Genomic DNA, 18,481 nt, shown 5'->3' on the forward strand with positions numbered 1-18,481 from the left:
AGACTTTGCATTGGAAAAGTTAGAATTCAAACGAAATTTTTCAGTATAAGAGTCATGATTGAGATGAGTTCTAAACCGATAAAAATACATTTATAGTCGCCTTTTCCCAACCTTTACTCAATCTGATATTTTTCTAGCTAAATAAATTTGGGACTATAACTCACAATTTATGCTAGAGTTTTCGTGAATACTATTTATCGAATAAGTTTTTTTTCGGCGGCGATCCTCAAAGCAAAAATCTAAATACGTGGGGTATCATATCTTTTCAAGGAACAAATCGGTTTTATTTGCAATGTATTATGGGTCTATAAATTCAAATTAGAATATTTTTCAAGTACAACATTATTCGAAAGGTCGTTTTTTAATAGTATGAATAATGAGCTTTAGGTCAGGAGAATGCGTTTCTGCAGTGAAGAATGCAAGAAAACGCTTTTGGCGTCGGGGCTTCGCCCCGAACTCCATTTATGAGTAATGAGTTGTAGATGTCAGGAGAATACGTTTCTGCAGAGAAGAATGCAAGAAAACGCTTTTGGCGTCGGGGCTTAGCCCCGAACTTCATTTATGGGTAATGAGTTGTAGATGTCAGGAGAATGCGTATCTGCAGTCAAAAAAGCAAGAAAACGCTTATGGCGTCGGGGCTTCACCCCGAACTCCATTGATGAATAATGAGATGTACTTGTCAGGAGAATGCGTTTCTGCAGTCAAAAAAGCAAGAAAACGATTATGGCGTCGGGGCTTGCTTCACCCCAACTCCATTGATGAATAATGAGCTGTACTTGTCAGGAGAATGCGTTTCTGCAGTGAAAAAAGCAAGAAAACGCTTATGGCGTCGGGGCTTCGCTCCGAACTCCATTGATGAATAATGAGCTGTACTTGTCAGGAGAATGCGTTTCTGCAGTGAAAAAAGCAAGAAAACGCTTTTGGCGTCGGGGCTTCGCCCCGAACTACATTGTGAAGAATGAGCTGTACTTGTCAGGAGAATGCGTATCTGCATTCAAAAAAGCAAGAAAACGCTTATGGCGTCGGGGCTTCGCCCTTAACTCCATTGATGAATAATGAGCTGTACTTGTCAGGAGAATGCGTTTCTGCAGTCAAAAAAAGCAAGAAAACGCTTATGGCGTCGGGGCTTCGCCCCGAACTTCACCAGAGAACCTTATAGCGCTGCCCCAGTTGTTTTGGTTTTCGCCGAAGTTTGAGAAATGCTGCTTTTTTTATTCTCATATTTATATATATATTTATATACATACATATATATATGTGTGTGTGTGTGCGTGTGTGTGTGTGTGTGTGTGCGCGCGCGCGCGCTGTATGCACGTTTATGCGTAGGGTTAGGGTTTACTGGGCGTTAGGGTTAGGGTTTGGAAAAAAATCGCCCCCCCCACTCCAAAGTTCTGGATCCGCTAGTGGCTTCATTTCACTACTTAAAATGTGACCAACTCTGTACCATGCCCGACTCATTTTCTTGTCCCTTCTTGGTAAATATTCTCGTCAATCCTCTAATCTCTAGGCGTTTTTAGTATTTTTTCTTGGTGGCTCAAACTAAGAATGCCGCAATATTTGTTTTTGTTCTTGATTTCATAATATTGTTTAAAGCTACGTTATTTTAAAACAGCCACAAAAATCTCTATCGGCTACCTATACAAAATATTGGGTTATTTTTTGTGCTCCATAAAAATGCAAAGATCTGTCCAACTTTTCCTGGTAGTTTCTACATTCAGAGTCTACTTTTCGTTTCTTCAACTCTTTCATTTCATTAATGCGCAAATATTAAATGTTACGGTACCATTCGCGGTGAATCGAAAGAATGATCTAGCTGAGTTTTCCAAAAATTAAAAAATAACTGTCAAATCATCTCAATGAAACAAAGCTTTTATTTTTCTTACTAAAAAATATTGAAAATCTTTGATTCAGTTCGGTCAAGTTAAGGATAGTTCGTTCGGTTTGGTTCGTAGCGATCAGTTTTAAAGTTCGGGTTCGGTTCGGTCATAAGTGAGGTTCGAATTCGGTTCCTTCGGTTCGGGTTTGGTTCGTGTCCCATCTCTACTAAATATCATGTATACATTACATCAGTGATGCCAAACATAAATCGTCCTGCGGGCCATTTTAATTTCCGACACGAGGTACAAGAATGAAATGAAATTGACCTGAAACTATTTGATTAGAAACCCGTGGATCTAGTACTTACATTCATTAATGGAATATTATTATCTTTTTATTTCATGCGTCAGAAAAAGGCTTTATCTTTCTACTAAAAATATGAGCGACAGTGTAGCTAGCTTTGCCAACTACTCATTTTTCTTGTCTCTTTTTGGTAAATATAAACATTACTCTTCCAATCTCTAGACGTAGTTTAACAATCTTTTTATGCAAATGACGTCAAATTTGTTTTAAAATTGCGTTTCTTTTTTTTTTTTTTTTTTTAAATAGCCACACTTTATTGACAACTCAAATATATTGGCTTAATATCATGTTCAGCCCAAAAATAAAGGTCCTTTTTTAAAAAAAATTAATTCTACATTAAGCGTTCAATCTCATAAACTCACAAATGTTAGTCATGGTACCAATCAATCGGATAAAAATTGAGGGCCCTAATGTAGATAAAGAGACATTTTTCAACCTTTTCTTTAGTTGGGGGGGGGGGGGTAGCGGATTTTCTACACTTTGTGCCGACATTTCGGCGGGCCGGATAGAACCACGTCGCTGGCCGGATCTGGCCCGCATGCCGTATTTTGGGCATCACTGCATTACATGATTCGATCGTAGACCTAATTTATGCGTGCAAATACATGACGAACATGACTAATTTAGTAATTACTTTTCAATCAAAGATTCTAGATATCAACTTTTTCAATAAAAATGCTATTTATTTTTAAATAATGTGATATTTACAACAAATATGAGGTTAGATACAAGCTTACCTAAAAACAATACATTCGAACAAGAGAAGTCAATTGCAACTTCTAGAGTTCAATTAAATCAGAGGTTGTCTTTCTTTGGACTTATCGTACGCCATCTAGCGGAATATGGATGCAAACAAAGTTCGATAAAGATTTATTTTTTTCTAACTTGTCTAAAATAGAAACAATTTCGATTTAAACTTAATACGAAAAAAAAATCATAGTAAAAAAAAAAACAACAACTAAATGTTAATAGAGAGCATATGCCTAGGCCTGGTTTCTAGATATAAATGTAGATCTAGATTCTATGTACTTGCTCAGTAAGTTTTGTTCTCCATTCATTGCAGAATGCGTTCCAAATTTGGAAGTTGACCCCCCCCCCCCCTCTAACCTAACCTCGTTTGCAAATCGGTGCCTTGATTTCAACCATGGCGTTTGGCACTAGACCTAGATCTAGAATGAGTTCTTGTGATGTTGGATAAAACTTGTGCAAATATACGGTTCTTTATTGACTCTAGGTGTAGATCTACATCTAGTCTAATTAGAAGCACACTTTTTATTTTTAAGATTTATTCTAGATCTTTGGATATCTAGACCAGGTCTTTGATAATAGTCAGAGTCAGTGAATTCTAATCTGGATACATAGATCTACGATAACAACAACAATGGATAGAAGCTTTCATAGGAAAAATAAACGTCGGAAGACCCTTGTTTTGGTCGACTCAACACTTGTTTATTCTTTTTTCTCTTGGATACTCATTACAAGTTCACATGTAGATTTAACATGCAGTGCTCAGGGTAAGTAAAATCTAGCCATATTCTAGATAACTTTAATAACTGAATTAACTGCTTTGTAATTGTAGTTTTTAGACTCGACTGAGTCGTCTGAGTCTGAGATATTTTCTTATCTTGACTTGACATGACTTATGATCATTATCATGAGACTATACTCTATAGACTACTAGATTCTATGTCTATAGTCGGGTTTTCTAGTCAGTAAAAGTATAGACTATAGACTTAATTCTTAATAATCAAATCTAATCTACAATCTAGACTCTGACTCTATTCTAGATCTAGTCTAGAGATCTAGATCTAGATTCTATATATCTAGATTATAATGTCAATGATTATATTCTAGTGATCTAGATCTAGATTATATTCTAGTAAAGATCTCTTAGCTCTGCATCTATGACTCTCTATTCTCTATCCTTCTTAATAGATTCTATTTAGACTTTTTAGATAATGAACTTTGTAGATCTAGATTTATGATCTACTCATCTAGAATCTAGCCTAGACACTCTAGAATGTCTACGTAGAGATCTAAATCTATGATCGTTAATATATTATAATTCATATATTATTATATATCTAGACTAGAGTCTAAAATTGATCGAGAGTCAAGATCTAGATCTATATATATATAGAGTCTAATAGACTAATAGAGAGTCTAGATCTGGAATAACTGGGTGTTCTAGAGATCTAATCATCTAGATCTAGATTAATCTAGAAGTAGATATAGACATCTATTTCTATATAGATTCTAGAGATTATATTATCATTATATAGATCTAGATTAGATCTAGTTCTATTTTCATTTCTACAGGGTCTAGGACTAGGATGTAGATAGATATCTAGATTTTCTAGATCTAGTAAAAATCTAGTTAAAGTAAGGAGGGATTGAAAGGGCGGATATTGAAATTTGAATAATTCTCCTGCTTTCTGGCTGCAAAAATGCTTTCTTCTAGCATCAAGATCTAGAACCCATTAAATTATGATTGTTAATAGTAGTTACAAAAACAAACAAAGGAGGCATCACTAAACAATTGATACTAGATAGAAATCTATGTCTATGCAAGGGACAATTGAGGCACAAACAACACATTATACATGTCATATATATAATATTATTAAAGACTCCTTACCGAAATTTTTTTTTTTGTTCCATGCAAATATCTATACAACAATATTCCATACAAAGAATTTGACAGTTGTAATTAAAGAAAGTTGAGGAGAATTGCATTAGCGGAGACATAATCTATTATATTGAAATGTTAAAAAAAGTCAATCTTTGATCAGAAGCCTCTCACAAAATGTTTTCTAAAAGTTTCTAACATAGAAGATACAGTGCCATTCTTAAAGAAGTAGCCTACTAAATTATTTTAATATAATATTTTGAATGATTAATAATAATGCCATCTCTAATTGGTTTTACTCAGTGTTCAAACAATGATTTATAACTACTTTGAAAAAGATTCTTTTTGTCCCATGAAAAATAAATTGAATGCATTCATGCCCAAACTTGTCAACATTTTTAGGGGAACACACTCCTCAGTTTAAGAAACGTTGCTCTAGATGTCAAATCTATTTTTTTTTATCTATATATATTATATATATTACTTTATTGGATGGCTGCCTGGTCGTGCGGTTTGCGCGCTGAACTGTCATTCAGATTTATCGACGGTCGAGGGTTCAAACCCTGCCCGCTCCCATCCCCCCTCATCCTGCGGGAGGTTTGGACTAGGAAGTAAACTATCTTTAACTCTGAAGGAACATCAGAATTATGTAAAACATTTTACAAACAAACTTCAAGATGATCTATAGAGAGAGCTTTTTTGTTTTATCTTCACAACTGATAATTATAATATATATTTAAATAAAATATTTTAAAATTCAAGCTACACAAGAGACATGTTCAATGCAATTATAGCAATTAGACTGTCATTTAAAATATAATAATATATATTATATTTTCTCTTTATTTTTGAAATAATGATAAACTAAACAATGTCAAGGGTGCTAAATTAATCTTTATCTGTTGCCATCTCAATAAAAAAATAATTGAGCTAAATATATAATATATGTTAAATTTATAACAATGCATGGCAGTTAATATTCATATCAAGTCTCCTTTATTGGTACTTTTTGCTAGTTGCACATGTTTTTAAATTTAATAAGTCATAGAGTGATAAGTCTAATGCTTCCTCCCTAATGATATTATTTTGTGTTAAAATAGAGGGCTTAGAAAACTAGATGAACTGCAGTGCTAAAAAGTGCACCAAAATGTATGACATAATTTTTTCAAAAACATTTATAGCTTATAAGAACAAAAAAAAAACAAACATTTCGCTACTTATATTTTTTTCTATCAACTTTGGAAATTTCCAATAATGTAAAAACAACTACTGCATGTAAAAGTTTTACATGTGTCAGAAGACAAGAAAATTTAATATATATATAAATAAAATATGTGTATATGTATTTATTTCATTATATGATTATATATGTATCTTTTTATTTTCTTTGTTTGAATTCGCAACATACTCTTTAAGGACATTTTATTCTATGTTTTTAAAAGTTAAGAAACTTTAAACGTCACATATCTTAGAGGTACTTTTCTTTAAATTAAACTTCTATAGAAAAGTTAACCTTAAAGATGAACTACTTTTAGTCATTTGGTGTCTTTAAAACAGAAGAGGCATTCCATTTCATTCTGAGGTTGCAATGACTCATTGGATTCATTGTTGTGGACCTGTGTCCTAGAGGAAAGGGGGTTGACATTTGATGTGTGACATTTTAAGTGATTGGGGAATTACTCCACTATGTCTCTGCTAGTGACCCATGTCATGTGTGACTGTGATCTTTTCATTTCATCTCAAACTTGGGTGGAAGAAGCCAAGAGCTGATACTCTTTTTTTTTTTTTAAATAGCTACATTAATAACTATTATGTTTGATTATTCTTTAATTAAACTAGTTCTAACATATAATTGGTACCTGGCAACATTTGTGCTACTATTAAAGCAACTTTCAACTGTAGAGACAAAGAACTTTTCATAAAAATGCATTTGAAATACAATGTGTAATTTATCTTGCGGTAGCTGGTAATATTAAAAAAAAAGTTCTTTTAATATGACACTTAGCTTAAATTAGTAAGACTTTTTTTTATTGGGACGACCCTAGCTTCTTATTAATTTATTACAATCATAGGTTTGTTTAAAATTTATCAGTTATTTTTTGCCTGTCACTGCAATTGTGTTATGTACAAACAGTATTGCCAGTTTCTCATTCGTTTTGCGATGCACAATAGATATGTTTAGAGAGTATACAACTTTTCTTTCATTTGAAAACAAAACATTGGGTGTAACGTGAGTGATGTTTGCCATTCACTTTATTTTTAGCTACAGAAAATACAATTATCTAGATTCTGGAAGCTGAATGGGACTAGGTCATTGTTTGTATTGAAAAAATGTGATATTTATAGATCCTGGAAGCCAAGTCCATTCCAAAATAAAAATGTTCGATTGAGTAGTACGTGTGATCTAGGTCTGAGAAAGGACCTTCGATACAGCTTGATATAGTCGACTCAGTTTTGTTAAAGCTATTTGAAGATAAGAGACGGCTTCACTTGTAAACTTGTTCAATACTGCGTGTTAATGCCTCCTCCTGTACATATGCCTCCTTCTTCTATACTATACTAGCGATGAACACAATTAGTCCCTATTTCTTTGATCCTTTAAAAATCCTCCACTGCACAGCTAAGATCTGGCTAATTATCCTTCCAGACTGCTGGCATGAATATCCTGGTACCATTCTTTATTAGGTTTATGCGTGTTTTCCCCCCCCCCCCCCTTTCTCTTTTTTTCACTCACCTTTTCATCTTTCTTACCATTATCTTTTTTTCCTGATTTATTAACACATTCAGCACAGAAGAGAATCCATCCGTTAGTAATTTTACTGTTGCAGTGTTCCCATTCGAACTGGACGGGGAAAAAAAATCTTAAATGTTTAATCAGCCGCTTAGTCTACTCTTCAGACGAAATTGGTATGGCCTCTGTTACCACGTACTTCCCCCCGCGTTCATTACAGTGCCCCCACTCATTGTTCACTGGTCTGTAGTTTAGAAAGGCCAATTTAGCTAGTGATGATTGTGTTTGAAACAAAGGAATGTGGAGGCGGGGGGGGGGGGGTGGCGCACATTATTTTATTTGTATTACAATTTGACAAAGAACAATAAAGCCAAAGATTGTCTGGTAATAGAATGTAGCAAAGCCAAGTACTGAAGTGCTGGCAACGGTAAAGCTTACAAAATATAAACATCGAGATCAATATCTCATTTCTCCAAACTTCTCTTGTCCACTTGTTTATATTTGCTCACTACCTAAAGCATGCACACAAGTCTTTTTAAAACTACATTCAACTTCACCTATCCCTTAGTCTGTTGAACCGCTGGTGCACCTCACACGATATGCTGACCGTCTTTCTCCATTTCACTCTGCCTTGGATAGAATTTTTTTTCAATGGCAGGCCCGTTCATTCTTTTATGTTGTCTTCCCATTTTTCCTGATACTGTTCCCTGAAGATACTATTATTACGAATAGTAGAAAAAAAAAAGACTTTAGAGACATGTATTTCATTGTATATTTGAACTCTATTTTTTTTTTAAATTGAAATTGTGTGACTACTTTCTCCCTTCAGTAGCCGACATTGTTTATGTCCATGTAAACACGTCTTCACATACTTTGTTTTAGTTTAGCTTGCGAAGATGAGCCATGATACATCGCGCCATGAACGTGAGTAGAAATAAGCGAAGATTGTATGCTTAGCATGCACTCACTCTGAGGTTGGGCCGGGCTCTACGCGGCGGCTTCCTGTCGGACGGGCGAATGTAATCTTCGTGGCGCCATCGAAATTCGTTGTCTTAGTCAATACCGAAGTAACAGAAATGCACGTTCGTGTATAATAGGTCTGACGAATGACGTTGGCGCTAACATCTGAGCATTCCCCTATCAGTGATCTTGCATAGCTTGCGGACCGATAGATCGTTGGTTTTATCCGCGCTAGAGACATCGATGAATTCTTATTGATTATTCTTTTGAACTGTTACATTCTTTCGTTACTAATGACCAACATATTTCCGTCCACCCACAGTGAATTCGTGTGATATTTTAACTATCGAGAGCGCTTGCCATTTCTTTATTGATCAATACACTTAGTGCATCATTCATTAAGTTGAACATTGGACAAAGGGGAACGAAGACAAAGAAACACAAAGTCCATACACTATGCGTCGTCAAAGAAAAGTTATAGTTTTGTTGAATTAGGTTCTGATTCGGACAACGTGATTCTCCAAACTACCCTTCGTTTTAAACAATGGCTTCCAGGAGAAATGAAGTATTTTAAAATGATAACAGGTTTTGTCGATTTTGAAACCAATGATACGTATTGTTAACAAATTAATTTGAATGTTAAACTCCTTAAACTATTAAAGAAGCCGCCCTACATAACAGCGTGCAAGGTTTGGATTTAATCTAGCATTAGGTTGGATAAAATAAAATGCATTTATTAACAAGTATTTTTTTTAAAATTCGTTCACGTAATGTGTCAACGATCTGTTTGATAAAACGCTTTTCAGTCTTGCTCGGATGAGCTTGAGGTCTTAATCTTGCTTTATACCTTAGTAACAACACAATCTTATTGGCTTCCCCGGCTGTAAACTCTGTATTTAGGCCACGTGAAATGTGGACAGGCTGCCGCACGTATAGATGTAATATTGGTTTTGTGAGGGCTCCAACGAAACTGTAGCCGATCAACAGATCACAACAATTGCATATTGGTGATTTACTTTTATTCCCCGTTGTTAGAATAATGAAAGAAAATTGAAGTAGAATAACATTACTGAAAAAAAAAAGGTTTTATTTTTATGTGCGTTAATTGTGTGTTCATATTGGTCCCTTTATCACACACACACACTCACTAGCACACGTGTGCTAAGGCTATTTGGAATATTCCATATATGCTTATAGCTTAGCTGCAAAAATCTGACTCGGGCTAGGATAGTAATATAACAATATACTCTATATACCAGCCTATGGGGTAGTGGCAACTGACCTTCCTTGAAGGCCCTGAACACACCTATGAGGATTCACGATGCTGTCAGAGGGCTGTATTGCTACAGACCTGCCACAGCATGAGTCAGATCATAAGTTGACACTCTTAAGGGGACTACTGTGAATTTTTAACTCTAGAAGCAGCCATAGGCTGTCCTCGAACTGCACGTTAACAATAGCTTCAACTAGGACAAGTAAAATCAAGTTTATGCCCTACCTCGGGATAGCGTAACTATTTGACCAACACAACGTGACACACTTTATTTATTGTTGCCCCTATAATATTACACTTAGCATTTTTAATGCTGAATTCCACGCAAGACGCTGTAAGTGCCATGACAACTAGGCATGTTTTAAATAAATCAATGGCTCTGATTCTTTACAAATAACGATTCCTAGTTTAGGAAAAAAAAATCCTGATGTAGGATGTTGGCATGAATATTTAATGCGTGTGTTTTTAAGACGTTAGATAATTAGTATTGAATAATTCAAAAGCAAAGAGTTGGTTGTTTTTTGATGTGATATGTCAAATGATTTGTTCATCAACTCTAAAAGTTCCAGTGATATTGTAAATAAGATGCTGTCATAAGTACCGATTTTTTTTCTTCTTACTTCTTTAGTATTGACGTCATGACATTTTTATTGTGTTGTGCAATCTTTCTTCCCTTGTCCTTTAGGAAACTTTGTTGATATCATAAACCACTTTGCTGTTTTAACTGTTTAAAAGGAGGACCAGTTTATGGGACTATTCGTTAAATCTGTCCCGAAGACTGAAAGGGAGGGAGTTGAAAGCCTGTTAAGTGTTTAACAGGTGCTGAAAATACCCACCTCTCTTCGATTTTACACAGGTGCTAAACTGATTGTCACGTTTTTTTTTGTTTTTTTTTGTTTAAGCCAGCTTTGCCATTATTAATATTATCATAGTTAAACAAAATATCATTCTACTTTTGACACTTCAATCTCGACTGGAACATTAATCACGTATCAATTGTTTTAATCCCTGAAAAAGTGGGCAGAGTTCTCCTGCCCAGCCAATTCACCTTTCCTTCAGGGGAGTATCTCGGGGCCAGTTACTCATTATACAAGGAACGAGTCGATTTTCTAGTAGAGATTCTCTGATACGGGCGAATAATAATAATAGTAATAATAATCTTTATTGTCCGTAAGGAAATTTGTCGTACTATTTGTGCATTACACCAAACAAAACATTATAATATGATTATAACTATAAAAAAGCAAAATGTACATTCACACCAGACTCACTCATAATTTACATGTGAAAAGTTTATTTCAGATTGTTTATATTTAATGATTTGATCGCCAGGGGATATATATATATATATCAAACTTTTTTTTTTGGGTGTTTTCTGTGTACAGAAGAAGGGAGTATTGATAAGCGGGCTATTTTCATACATTCGTGTTCACTTTTCAGCACTGTAGAATCAAAAGTCTAAGCGCATTCACCTGTGAATGTCATCTTTATTTTTTTAGTTGGCAACAATGGTCTTTCAATATGGCGTCATTAACATTGTTTACATTTTATATTTATTTGAAAATCTTTACTTCTTTTCATTTTCGTGTTTACTCATGAGACTCCACTACATTGCAATCACATTTCTCATATCGCCTTTTCTTCTTTTTCTCACTTTTGGTAGCCTAAAGACCGTAAACAACATCTTACAAATGAAAGTGTAAACAAAGAGCAAATGGCTGGGATGAACTTTGAGCGGGAAAATTATTCCACAAGAGTTTTGAATTGTTTCTGTTAGGTGTTGATAGTTTAGACTTTAGACCAATAGCTCGTTACCACGTTGTACAGACCTGTCTTAACTGCCCACAGGTTGTGACGTTGCAGGTCAGTGTTCGGGCCTTCAATAAACGGTTGGTCTCGGTTGATCACGTTGGGGATAAACTTGTATGTGTTTTTAAAAAAAAAGAGTTTGTAACGTCACTTTGTTTAAAAAAAAAAAGTCTTCAGCGTATGACGAATAAGTGTCATTTAATGATAGCAGTTGCTGATGATGGCGCGTAATGGTTAATCCACGTGTAAGCTTAAAAATCCATCTTTTAATGGTAAAATTCATTGTACCATGTTGCATGCTATTTGATGTCAATCGTTGCCTAGGTTACACCGCGCTGGCTTTCATCTCAATGTTGCTGCTACATCGTAAATCAAGGCTTGCCTTCAAGCGCTTTTCTTTGATACGAAAGATTTATTGGTCACCCCTTTGCTTCTGACCAAACTATTTAGTCTTGTCCCATTTACTGGTTGCCATCCCATTGTGTTGATATTAGGTCACTAATCAATACTGTCTCATGTATATTAACGAGGAGCATCAATACTGCTCGTGGTAATGAACATTGATTGTGTTCTTGTTTCTTGCATGCATTTCAACGACGTTATGAAAACATAAACACAATTCAAGTTAAAACCTTCGAATGTTGAGGTTACGTTGTAAGATGCACTGATGATGGGAGTTTTTCATTAGAACAGACAGTAGATCAACACTAGGGTGTCTGACTAAACACTGACACAGAACTGGTTCGTCGAGGTATAAAGGGATTGTTGCTTTTGGTTATTTTCTTGCATGCTTGCGAAGGGCTCTATCTTCGTTTTGTTCATGAAATGTTATGTTTAGGGCAGATAACCCATCTGCTTACATTATTATCATTGTAACTCTCGATGCTGAGATCAATGAAATTATGTTGGTAAAAAAACAACAGTAATGATTCCATTATTATACGAGCATATTGATTGGAAGAGTTAATAAATTACATCAGGATTTCAATCTAGCTTGCTTGTTTTTTTTTTTTTCATTTTATGCTTCTGTCGTGGAGTTTTAAACATTCTGGCGGCATGAACTTGAGTCACAAACCTTTAACAGCAGAGCGATGTATAAAGTTTTAATTAAATGGATTTCACGGTCGAAATATCCATTGTCCCCTCTGATAATTCCCTCCCTAATATATTGCTATGCACACTCAGGGCGTAATTTCAGGTCAGTCTGTTCAGCCGAGACGGGTTTGACAATCATAATGGCGCCAGTCTCATTCTTGTGCTGTGTACATTAAAGTTCCTTTTTCAGACCCTGCAATCTCTAGGGCAGATGATAAGCTCATCTGTTTCTATGTAGGTACCGGTACTTTAAAAAAAAAAAAGGAAACTAAACATCTTAAAGACGCAGGCTTTTACAAGACTGTAATTTGCTGTCTAGTCAGTGAATGCATTATGTCTGCAATAGTCTGCATCCTTCTATCATTGCCACCCACAGCTTTGTTTTGAATGCACAGACTGGTTAAAGAAAAGGAGAGAAAAATGTGTGGGTGTGTGTGTTAGGGGGCTCTAGTTGTCATTTCATTTTCTCCTCCATTGTAAATTTTGATGCTGACAGCAAGTCCTCTCAGCATTCTTATACTTATGTTTGTCTGTTTTAAAGTGTAGCTGAATAGGTTGTGTTGTTGTTTTTTTTAAAACTAAATCTCCATCTATGAACGATGTGGAGAGAGATTGGCTGTTGATTGTAAAATAAAAAAAAGATGAACAAAATGTATACTTAGAATGCATCTTTTATTTAAAATCTAATTCATCGTTAATGTAAATGTCTTATTTTCTTTCTTTTACAGTTTATAAAAAAAAATAAACTAATATATAAACAAACGTTCTTTTTTTTTTCATTTGTGTTTGCATCGCATCTTCAACCATTCCATTCCTTTTGTTTCCTTTGTTTTGCTGGCTTTTATGGACTATTACGAAAATCTGACATTAAAAACAAAATAACTTTGGCATTTCATTATTTGTATGAGGTCACCTTCTTCAACATTCACTTAGACTTCCATTTTCAATTTATGTCTTGAAGTTTGTGTTTTGTTTCTCTCTCGTCAGATTATGAATGTGACTGTGTTTTTGCGAGCTATTGTGCGGCCTATTATATCAAGCAAACAAATTGATTTTTTCCCCCTCCGTTTGTCGTGCCCTATTGTGTGGGCACAAACTATGAAGTGGTTTGTGATGAAGTGGTTGCGTGTCTGCGAGGGCGCTTTTAAATAGTTAATTAAGGGATAACAATGAGCATAAATCTGGCTGTAATCTTGGACCAAATCTCTCTAAGGGTTAGACTTCTTGTTAGCGTCTCTTCGTCCCAGTTTGGCCCCGAAGTTCAATTGTGCCTTTCCCTTCAGGGCTAGACGTTTGTCTCTCAACATCCGGTCTTTACAATTTCAAATTCACTTTTTCTTTCTCTCTCTCTCTCTCTTACATGTGTCTCTCAGACTCTCTTTATCCTCCTCCTCTCTCTCTTTCTCTTTCTCTCTCTCTCTCTCTCTTTCTGTCTATCTGGCTTTATTTTTAACGAAACTGTGTGGGTTTAAATGTTACAAAAATGAATGTAGCGAAATGTGCCCCGCTGGCGGCATAGTGATCGTGTTGACATGTCATGTGCTTTTAGACTAAATAACTTGCTTGTTTAGATTCGATGGCGTTTGTTAATTTTCATTGTCTTTTGCTGCTTCTGTAAAAAAAAAAAAAAGAAGAAAGAAAGAAAATGACTTGTTTGAAACAGGACAATTTTAAATCTAAATATGCAAGCAAGCTCTGAAAAACAAAGTGTGCAGACCTTGCATTCGATGTTAGGCACTTATAATTAATTAATGGTTTTTCATTTGAGAATATTATTGTGTGTGCCTGTTGTTTCACCTTGTTACCTTATGACTTGATATAAAGTAATACAAAAAGTAAAGTTCCCCTTTTCTGACCTTGCCATCAATAGGACAGATGATGTTAAGGTCATCTGTTTCTGTAGCCAACGGTTAACGACCAGTGTGTCATGTGACCAGCATAACACTGCACAAGAATGCACTTAACTCCATTCATCATTCTGGCGACATTTATACTTTCATTCGGCCATATAGGTCTAAGCTGTCCAGCAAACTGGCTTTCTCTTGAATTGTCTTCACTCCCGACTGTAGTATTGAAATTGGAAATAGTCATTAGTCATTCATTGTACTTGCACTCCCAACTGTTCCAGAAGTCAACGCAAGAAAAGTCTTGCTACCACTAAGTAATGGTCTTCACAGTTCACCCCCCTCCCACTCTGTCTTTCTCATACGCACCTGTTGTTTTATCTCACGCTGTAATGACACAGTAAAGCCAAAGTAATTTTTTTTATTACTTTATTTTTTTTTTTTAATATGCTGTAACCGTTTTATGTGCTTGCTCATTACTCGCATGACTTGGCCGAATCGCTTGCCGTTTGACGGCCCTCCCCCGAAAGCCGCTGTAGTAGTTTTGTGGTTGTCCGTGCCGTTCTGTTGAGATCTGGAAACTAAAAGCGCTATTGAAGATCTCAATTGTGTAAAAACTAACACTATTTCTTTCCCTTTTTTGTGTGTGTATGTGTGTGTGTTTTACAATATTTTACAACTTACAACACACTATTCATTATAAATATACTTTTTCTTAAGAACAACTGTCTAAAACTATTTCTCAAGCTAGAAGAAATATTTTTCTTTCCATATGTAGTTGGTATGAACATTGAACGGATATAACTGATGAGATAATTAATGCTAGTTTCACATACATCTACACGCATTAAGCATGTTTGCATAGAACACCTCTTGACTTCTTGTCCAGTTCGTTAGACAGGTAAATCCGGAAGCAAAGGACACGAAAGACATACTAGCGCGTTCTGATCTATTTCTGTTCTGCTCCTAGACGCGTTTTATTTTCAGCACATGTCACTTGAAGAAGTCCTACTTGTATATAGTATCCCCCTCCTCACCCCCTTTTTTTCTCTCTAATAGCCTTCCCTCCATGCACACACATACACACAAGCACACACATACATACACACACACATACACACACCTTTGCGGAATACCATTACGCCCTCAATGTGGATACAATCTGACAATTTATTAACTGACGGTTCCTTTAAGCCCGAATCTCTGGCCACCTGGTTGGGATGATAACGGATTATTCCTTCTCTTCGCACCCGTTAACTCCACGGTGGGGGAGGGGGGATCTGGTTATCTCGCCTGAAAATCCTTTGATAAGTAACTGTGAAGGTTTTTTTTTTTTTTTTAAAGTTTTTATTTCTTTTTAACGAAATTGCTGTTACGAAGGGGACCTTTAAAACAAATCAGGAAAAAAAAAGTGGTTGCTGTGTACATTTCTAAATTGTAGATAGACTACCATATCACTACTTTCAACTGATTTACTTTTTTTTCGTTCTTTTCTCTCTCTTTCTCTCTCTCTTCCCATGTTACAACCCACTAGTTCATAATCTTGTGAATTTCTACATCGAAATTGCACTTGGTAAACGTTTTAAAATACAAAAGCGACATGAGTTCTTTGTCTTCACATGCTTCCCTGGACACCATTCATTTGACATAGGCCTAAAGTGTGCCGATGTGCCAAAAATCCAAAATATCAAATATATGAAAAAAAATCTTTTTACAAAATTCAAACTTTACTATTTCCAGACCTGGACTATTAAAAAAAAACAACAACATCATTGTTATAAAAATTACTATTATTTGTTACGGTGATGTAAATACTGCAAGGCATTCATCCTGCGCCGATTGAATTGCCCTCACCATTACCATTCCAAAATGTCGACCAAAGACAGACCAAATGTTACGCTTAATAAATACATTTTTCTTCGCATCATCAAGATGCATAATGTTTAGATTTAGCATGTTTCAGCTTATTTAACTATTAGAAAATACTAAGTCGCATAGTGTACACATCAAGAACTGAATATTTACAAAGACTAACCTAACCTGTCAAGAGACTAATGGAGAAAGACGGTCAGCAGATCATCTGTGGTGTCCCAACTGCCCAACGGACTAATTTGAAGATTACACATAAATTGCAATGTTTTAAACTAATTCCCTCCTACCGCACTTTTTTTCCCACCCCTCTGATAGATGAAGTGCAGCCCCCATTTTTTTTTAAGAGCCAAAAGTGATTAATTCCTCGAAGACATTCATTTTGTTCTCTCTCAAAGTGCCCGCTGCTCGTGTTACAGTCTCAGTTGTGCGATGTTTTAGGATCTAAACCATAACCGCCTCCTGAAAGCGAGGCGTGATTATAGTTGATTCTATACTTTACACAGGCATTGACTCTAAAGCGAACACATTTGTTTTGTTTTTTGTCGGCTGTTAAGCCAAATAAGCCCCTTGTCTAAAATTGCTTCAATTCCCATAATTTAGAATAATTGTTTTTCAAAGAATGGAAAAAACAAACACAAAAAAAAACACACAAAAAAAAAACAACAACAAAAAACAAAAACGGAAGCTCAAAAGTTTGGAGAAAAAGAAAGATTAGCAAGATAAATATACTGCATTTTTTTTCTTTCCTCCTTGTTCTAAGTTTTGAAATCTGTGCAATTTGAAGTGAGAAAAAAAAACAAAACAACAACGTGAAATTAGATACAGTGTTTACCTTGAAAGATTGCTTGTCTGGATGTGGATAAAGACAAGATAGGCGATACATGTCTGATGTAAGGACAGGTCAGGAAGATGCCCCTCTGCTAGAATGATTGCAAACGTCAGTGTAAACGAGTTTGAAAAGAATTCGAATAAAAGCCTCTTGGAGAGCCTTCAACCTTCTGTTGTTGTTGTTGCTAGCTGGAAATACATTTCCTTTCGCGTTCTCGTTGCCCGCTTTGTTAAAATGCAGTGAAAAAGAGATGCTGACACGTCGTGAAGACTTAACAGCTATTATTTCTCATATAAAACGTTCGGCAGTAATCTCCCTTGATGTGCTTTTTTTTTTTTTTCAGTGTGGCCGTTTGTACCTGCAGGTAACTAATGAAAACATATCAGCTTCTAATGAAACCCTAAAATATATCGTCTTTGTCTAGCCGGGGTATAATACTTGCAGCATCTTAGCTTTCTTTTTTTTTTAAATGCCACGTGCCTTGATTTATGGTTGCGTGAGAGTAGTTGGAGAAAAGGTAGAAAGGCTGCCTGCTAATCTTACAGAAGTGGTTTGCCTAAGTCAGCCTTGACAGGAGGTCGCTGTTTGTAAGACTTCCTACTGCGCATTTGTTATCTCACCTTTTTTTTTTTTGGGGGGGGGGGTCATTCTACTTTATAACATTTATACATTTCTGAAATTGCAACAAAAATGACTTTACAGAATTGGTCTGTGCCTTGAGAGTTTCTCCTGTGATGTTTACATTTTAAAATAATTTCCTTTTCTCACTCTCTTCTTCCATTTTAAAATCTTACTCTAATTTAAAAACATGGCTGTCAGTTTTCTGTTGGATATTCCATAAAGTTTATTTTTTTTCCTACTAAGGCGGTTGGTAATTGTGATGGCCACATGACATCCTCGATAACTGTGGGCCACAAAAAAAAAAAAAAAAAAAACAGACGACCTTTACATCATCTGCCCTATAGATCGCAAGGTCTGAAAGGGGAACCTTAGTTTTTACTTGTAATATTAGTAAGCATAGACCATGTGGTCTCTGACGATTACCTTGAAATAATATAATAATAAATAATAATAATAATATAGATTCTGGTAAAAATATTTGTGGAAAGTAAAAGTTTTACCCTCGTCCCTCGCTTCATGTTAATTATTGTGTATTGTTACTTACCTTGGAAAGCCTTGGCTGTATGTCTGTGCCAATCAATTGTTTACATTAAATATTACAAGTTTTGTAAGTAAAGCAAGTTCTAACAGTTTCTAA

The 18,481-nt window shown here is 35.4% G+C and overlaps 1 protein-coding gene and 1 long non-coding RNA gene across 5 annotated transcripts in view; both read left to right on the forward strand.

Moving 5' to 3' along the window:
- Nucleotides 1–3,273: 3,273 nt before the first annotated feature.
- The window catches only part of LOC106071265 (neogenin-like), a 150,822-nt gene continuing 135,614 nt past the window's right edge, over nt 3,274–18,481 (forward strand). For all 4 annotated transcript variants that reach the window (XM_056016775.1, XM_056016778.1, XM_056016776.1 and 1 more), the window contains exon 1: nt 3,274–3,695. In XM_056016775.1, coding sequence (XP_055872750.1) covers nt 3,563–3,695 — 133 coding nt within the window. In that variant the 5' untranslated portion in view covers nt 3,274–3,562. The remainder of the gene's footprint in view (nt 3,696–18,481) is intronic.
- Nucleotides 6,206–14,311, forward strand: LOC129923894 (uncharacterized). Its single transcript, XR_008775846.1, has 2 exons — nt 6,206–9,508; nt 9,548–14,311. It is a non-coding gene; the product is annotated as an uncharacterized LOC129923894 (long non-coding RNA).

The sequence above is a fragment of the Biomphalaria glabrata genome, chromosome 18 (genome assembly GCF_947242115.1).
Source record: "Biomphalaria glabrata chromosome 18, xgBioGlab47.1, whole genome shotgun sequence".
NCBI lineage: Eukaryota > Metazoa > Mollusca > Gastropoda > Planorbidae > Biomphalaria > Biomphalaria glabrata.